Genomic DNA, 6,698 nt, shown 5'->3' with positions numbered 1-6,698 from the left:
TGTTGGCTCTGGCTGTAGTTTCCTTCCTCTTCATCACGTGTTTAGTGGTTATTATATCAGTGAAAATCTACAGATGGAGACAGTCTCGCATCCTGTATCACTCCAATCTCCCTGTGATCCCATATTATCCACCACGTTACTCAGACACTTTGGGGACAGGGACTCTGCAGCATGTGTACAATTACGAGGTGTGCAGGACGACTGACTCCAGAAAGAGTGACTGCAAGTTCGGCAGAGCTGGTAGTCAGAACGTGCTGATAATGGACCCCAGTTCTACAGGGACGATGCAGCGGATACAGAACGAAAAGAGCATCCTGGATGAACCAGACTCTCCTCTAGAGGTTAGAAAACTGTAACAGTCACATTTTTTTCATTTTAATGCAAATCAAGATCAAGGCGGTGTGCATTAATTTCATGGGCAGTAGCTTAGTATGAGTCTGAAAAAGACCTTATAAAAATGCTTGAGAGGTTTAGGAAATGCTACAGAGTTCCTATTCAGCACCATGGACAGCTACACTTAACAACTTAACTAACTCCAGCTAATTTGTTGTGCTTTTATTTTTTGTCTTGGCATCATCACTTTTATTCATATCAACTTCCTATAATTTAAAAAATACTTTTTCTTTTATAACAGCATTTTAATAAGTTGCAAAAACACTTAAACACAATATTATCAATGTGGTAATTTAATCAACAGCCAAATTTACTCTGGTTGTGGTTCTGTTTGATAAACAGTGTGATTCTGCAGTAAACTTTTTTTATTTGATATAACTTGTTGTAATTCGAATTGTCAACTCAAAGGGTCGCTGTTGGCAAGCGTGTTGCCATATAACAGATGTTATGTTTGTCTGTGTCCTGCCCCTTGAGTCGATACGTTGGACACAATAAGAAAAAGGCAGTGTGCACGGTCCATGCTCATAAGGAGCACTGCTAGGAATAGTGTAACTGGATACAAGTTCAGCTTTATATAGTTGGATTGCGGATTTTTTATTCCTTTATGCTATCTATCTTTGCATTGACTGCAATGGGAATGCTTTTCTCTTAATGGTACAGGAACCGAAACGACATCTGACAGAACAATGAGACGGCAAGTACTGTTGTTTCTCTCGGTCCTGTGTCTGAGCTACGTGCTTGGGCAGGTCAGCTACTCCATTCCCGAAGAAATGGCCAGAGGCTCTGTAGTTGGTAACATAGCGAATGATTTAGGTTTAGATCTTAAAAGATTGAAATCAGGTAAAGCTCGTGTCTATACTGGAGGCGGTGTGGAGTATATCGGGCTGAATAAAGAAAAGGGAGTCCTCCTTATCCAAGAGAGGATAGACAGAGAGGCTTTGTGTGGAGAGACGACGCCTTGTGCTTTACATTTCCAGCTAATTCTGGAAAATCCAATGGAATTGTTTCGTGTTGCAGTTGAGATTACCGATATAAACGATAACACGCCCAGTTTCACAAATGCAGAAAAACGCTTCGAAATCAGTGAGTCCGCTGTTATAGGATCGAAATTCGTATTAGAGAAAGCTATTGATTCAGATATTGGGATGAATGGCTTACAACAATACACCCTTACCCCAACTGGTAACTTTGCATTAAAACTAGAAAATCAGGCAGACGGAAGTAAAAAGGTAGAGATGGTGCTACAGAAGCCACTAGATCGAGAGAAGCAGGATTACATGTCACTGTTACTAACTGCTATAGATGGAGGAGAGCCGCGGATGTCAGGGACAATGCAGATATTTGTCAACGTACTGGATGTGAACGACAACGCACCTACATTCGCTAAACCGCTATACAGAGCAAAAATACAAGAAAATTCTCCTAAAAGCACCAGCGTAACGACTGTAAGTGCATCTGATAAAGATATTGGCTCAAACGGAGAAGTATTATATATGATATCTCCCAGCAAACGTCTTTTATATGAACTGTTTAAGATCGACTCAAAAACTGGTGAAATTGTCCTAATCGGTGAAATAGATTATGAAAAGGCTAACATTTATCAAATCGACGTTGAAGCTGTAGACAGCGGGGGACTTTCTGATTCTACTAAGGTCGTAGTTGATGTTCTTGATATAAATGACAACAATCCTCAGATAAACATTGTTTCTAAATCAGAATCCGTGCTCGAGGACTCGCCTCCAAACACTGTTCTTGCTATGTTAAGCATAAACGATCCAGATTCAGAGAGTAATGGGAAAGTAGAGTGTGATATAGATGATAACATCCCCTTTAAAATCCAAACTACATTAAATGGGTTTTATACTTTAGTTACAGAGGTTGCTTTAGACAGAGAGAGAGCCTCTGCATATAATATAACAGTGACCTGCTCTGATGAGGGAGTCCCCTCCCTCTCCAGCAGCGTCACTCTCACCTTACAGATCTCTGATGTGAATGACAACGCGCCTGTCTTTGAGAGGAGCTCATATGAGGCCTACATTGTAGAAAACAACACACCGGGCCTCTCTATATTCACAGTGAAAGCCAGAGACACTGACTGGAACCAGAATGCCCGTGTTTCTTACATACTGGAGGACTCCTTTGTTAACGGAGTGCCAGTCTCCTCATATGTGTCCGTTAGTGCTGATAGTGGAGTCATACATGCAGTTCGCTCTTTTGACTACGAGCAGATCAAAGATTTCCACTTCCGCGTTAAAGCGCAGGATGGAGGCTCTCCTCCACTCAGTAGCAATGCGACTGTGAAAATACTGATCCAGGACCAGAACGACAACCCTCCTCAGGTCCTGTACCCAGTCCAGACTGGTGGCTCTCTGGTGGCTGAAATGGTGCCTCGTTCAGCAGATGTGGGCTATCTGGTGACTAAAGTGGTGGCTGTTGATGTGGACTCTGGACAGAATGCCTGGCTCTCCTATAAACTACAGAAAGCCACAGACAGGGCGCTGTTTGAAGTGGGCTTACAGAATGGAGAAATAAGAACTATCCGCCAAGTTACTGATACAGATGCAGTGAAACAAAGACTGACTGTTATAGTGGAGGACAACGGGCAGCCCTCTCGGTCAGCTACAGTCGTTGTTAACGTGGCGGTGGCGGACAGCTTCCCTGAAGTGCTGTCGGAGTTCACTGACTTTACACACGACAAGGAGTACAATGACAACCTGACTTTTTACTTAGTGTTGGCTCTGGCTGTAGTTTCCTTCCTTTTCATCACGTGTTTAGTGGTTATCATATCAGTGAAAATCTACAGATGGAGACAGTCTCGCATCCTGTATCACTCCAATCTCCCTGTGATTCCATATTATCCACCACGTTACTCAGACACTTTGGGGACAGGGACTCTGCAACACGTGTACAATTACGAGGTGTGCAGGACGACTGACTCCAGAAAGAGTGACTGTAAGTTCGGCAGAGCTGGTAGTCAGAACGTGCTGATAATGGACCCCAGTTCTACAGGAACGATGCAGCGGATACAGAATGAAAAGAGCATCCTGGATGAACCAGACTCTCCTCTAGAGGTTAGTCTCATGGAATGACATAAAGTGTTGCATTACACCCTTAATGGCAGCAGTTTTTCTTTATCTGTGCATTTCGTTGCACACTAAACTGGAGGCTCTTGGAAAGCTAGGAATTGCTATATCGTTTACTTATGCTTTTTTCTGTTGCCATTTTTCACCCTCACAACAAACCATCCTTAATGGTTTCATAAAGACATCCTCAACAACCATCTCTTCACCTCATAGTTTTATAAAACCTGCACACAACCTTAACCATAATTCAGGTGTGTGAAAAGTATAGGAATGTTTTGGATTAGTTACTGAATAACTGAAAAGAGCATCCTGGATGAGCCAGACTCTCCTATAGAGGTTGTTTTTGGGGGGGCTCAATTGTAACTGGGACGTGTTTGCATTTTCACTTTAACTGATGATGGTTTTCATATAGGTGTCATTTATTGGTCTGCATTCAGCACCATGGACAGAGGCACTGTTATGACCATCTTTTTTTATGTCCATGGTGTTTCTAATGGCATGTGTGTGTTTGCAAGTATTTGTGTGCATTTGTGTCTGCAAGGGATTTGTGGTGTACCCATCATTTTTCTGAATAGATTGTTTGGACAGATTGTTACTTCGTGTTAATTTTGCTGACTAATTAGAGCCTAATATCTCATACTTAATCCACATAAAATACATATTCAATAATCTATCTATCTATCTATCTATCTATCTATCTATCTATCTATCTATCTATCTATCTATCTATCTATCTATCTATCTATCTATCTATCTATCTATCTATCTAACTTGTAACGTGAACATTTAAAAAACATGTAAGAGTTTATGGGTATTTTACTCAGACACTTACTCATGGGTGGTACAAATCATGTGAATTTCAGTCGTCGTTCATGTGTCAAAATAACTCAATATTTCCTTTCCACTGTGTCATATTGAAATGTATGAATAACCTTTTTAACCACAGTATCACGTTAGCCCTCAATTATTCTATTTTATCAAGAATTTGCTTTTTTTTCCCCTGGTACATATAAAAAACTATTCTGTCGTATACTTTTTATTTCTTTCCAGGAAATTGCTGTAGTTCATTACTGTGTACTCTTAGGGCCGCTGTTGGCCAGTATGTTCATGTTTCACGGCAGAATTAAAGAGAAGCCTCCCCCATCATGATGATATCAGAGAGAGAAAGACAGACATAGGGTTACAACGTCGGCGTACACTCAAACGACAAGAGTGCAGTAGCCCTTCTCTTAATCGGTGTGGACGATTGTGGAGTATCACTTAGTTTTTCATGAAACGTAATGGACCAAAAATTTCTGGCCATTGTGGAACATATTTCGTCCTATTAAATTTCGCGAGGAAAATGTCGGACAGAACAATGAGACGGCAAGTACTGTTGTTTTTCTCGGTCCTTTATTTCGGTTCAGCGCTCGGCCAAGTCAGCTACTCCATCCCTGAGGAAATGCCGAGTGGCTCTTTAGTCGGTAATATTGCCCAGGATTTGGGTTTAGATATAAAACGACTGAAGTCAGGTAAAGCCCGCCTGTATACAGGAGACAGTGCGGGATACATTGAGCTGAATAAAGACCGAGGACTCCTCCTTATCAAAGACAGAATAGACAGAGAAGCGGTCTGCAGACAAACTACGCCTTGTGCTTTACATTTTCAAATTATCTTAGAAAACCCCATGGAGTTTTACATTATCACAGTCGAGATTACAGATATAAATGACAATCCTCCCACCTTTGAAAAAAATGAAGTCAGTTTTAAAATCAGCGAATCTGCTGTAATTGGAGCAAAATTTGTATTAGATAGAGCAATCGATCTCGATGTCGGCAAAAATGGTCTTCAAAAGTTCGATCTTAAACCTACTGATAATTTTGTACTTAAACAGGACGGTCACGGTGATGGAACAGAAAAGGTTGAAATGATTTTACAGAAGCCTCTCGACAGAGAAAAGGAAGAGTTAATATCTTTAGTTTTAACAGCTTTTGACGGAGGAGACGCGCAAATGTCGGGAACAATTCGGATTTTCATCACGGTGTTAGATGCCAATGACAACGCACCTGTTTTTTCACAGTCCACCTACAAAGCCACTGTTTTTGAAAATGCCCCAGAAGGCACCGTTGTCACAAGCGTCACTGCATCAGATGCAGATTATGGGACGAATGGTAGGATAAAATATTCAATCACAAACAGTTTAGATCAAGCCCATGCATTGTTTCAGATAGACGAAGACAGCGGTGAAATTAGATTGCTTGGAAATATTGATTATGAAAATGCACGGAATTACCACATTAACATACGTGCAAGTGATGATGGTGGACTTACTGATTCATGTAAAGTCATAGTTGAAGTGGTGGATATGAACGACAACAAACCGATGATTAATATAATGTCACAATCAAACATGATATCTGAATACTCAAAATTGAAAACAGTTATAGCAATGATGAACGTTCAAGACCCAGATTCAAATGAGAACGGTAAAGTTCAATGTGTTATCAATGATAACACCCCTTTGACTATAATTTCGACATCAAATAATTTCTATAGCTTAGTGACAGACAGTGAATTAGACAGAGAGAGAGCCTCTGAGTATAATATAACAGTGACCTGCTCTGATGAGGGAGTCCCCTCCCTCTCCAGCAGCGTCACTCTCACCTTAAAAATCTCTGATGTGAATGACAACGCGCCTGTCTTTGAGAGAAGCTCATATGAGGCCTACATTGTAGAAAACAACACACCAGGCCTCTCTATATTCACAGTGAAAGCCAGAGACACTGACTGGAACCAGAATGCCCGTGTTTCTTACATACTGGTGGACTCCTCTGTTAACGGAGTGCCAGTCTCCTCATATGTGTCCGTTAGTGCTGATAGTGGAGTCATCCATGCAGTGCGCTCTTTTGACTACGAGCAGATCAAAGATTTCCACTTCCGCGTCAAAGCCCAGGATGGAGGCTCTCCTCCACTCAGTAGCAATGTGACTGTGAAAATATTGATCCAGGACCAGAACGACAACCCTCCTCAGGTTCTGTACCCAGTCCAGACTGGTGGCTCTCTGGTGGCTGAAATGGTGCCTCGTTCAGCAGATGTGGGCTATCTGGTGACTAAAGTGGTGGCTGTTGATGTGGACTCTGGACAGAATGCCTGGCTCTCCTATAAACTGCAGAAAGCCACAGACAGGGCGCTGTTTGAAGTGGGCTTACAGAATGGAGAAATAAGAACTATCCGCCAAGTCAC

The 6,698-nt window shown here is 41.7% G+C and overlaps 3 protein-coding genes across 3 annotated transcripts in view; all 3 read left to right on the top strand.

Annotated features, from left to right (window-relative positions):
• The window catches only part of LOC147817320 (protocadherin gamma-A9-like), a 2,682-nt gene extending 2,326 nt beyond the window's left edge, over window positions 1-356 (top strand). The window contains exon 2 of the mRNA XM_087171006.1: window positions 145-356. Coding sequence (XP_087027132.1) covers window positions 145-356 — 212 coding nt within the window. The remainder of the gene's footprint in view (window positions 1-144) is intronic.
• Window positions 357-745: 389 nt separating this feature from the next.
• Window positions 746-4,065, top strand: LOC147817319 (protocadherin gamma-A2-like). Its single transcript, XM_023396158.2, has one exon. The coding sequence runs from the start codon at window positions 1,080-1,082 to the stop codon at window positions 3,480-3,482; it is 2,403 nt and encodes an 800-aa protein (XP_023251926.1). The 5' UTR covers window positions 746-1,079; the 3' UTR covers window positions 3,483-4,065.
• A 456-nt stretch (window positions 4,066-4,521) lies between these two features.
• The window catches only part of LOC147817318 (protocadherin gamma-A11-like), a 2,691-nt gene continuing 514 nt past the window's right edge, over window positions 4,522-6,698 (top strand). Inside the window, exon 1 of the mRNA XM_087171005.1 lies at window positions 4,522-6,693. Coding sequence (XP_087027131.1) covers window positions 4,747-6,693 — 1,947 coding nt within the window. The 5' untranslated portion in view covers window positions 4,522-4,746. The remainder of the gene's footprint in view (window positions 6,694-6,698) is intronic.

The sequence above is a fragment of the Seriola lalandi genome, unplaced genomic scaffold (genome assembly GCF_002814215.2).
Source record: "Seriola lalandi dorsalis isolate HSWRI2012SDOR001 ecotype SW California unplaced genomic scaffold, Sedor1 jcf7180002054973, whole genome shotgun sequence".
Taxonomy (NCBI): domain Eukaryota; kingdom Metazoa; phylum Chordata; class Actinopteri; order Carangiformes; family Carangidae; genus Seriola; species Seriola lalandi.
The sequence above is the reverse complement of the archived record's forward strand: the minus strand, read 5'-3'. Positions and strand labels throughout refer to the sequence as shown.

Coding starts and splice junctions, on each gene's coding strand:
- LOC147817319 (XM_023396158.2), top strand. CDS start 1,080: ATGAGACGGCAAGTACTGTTGTTTCTCTCGGTCCTGTGTCTGAGCTAC.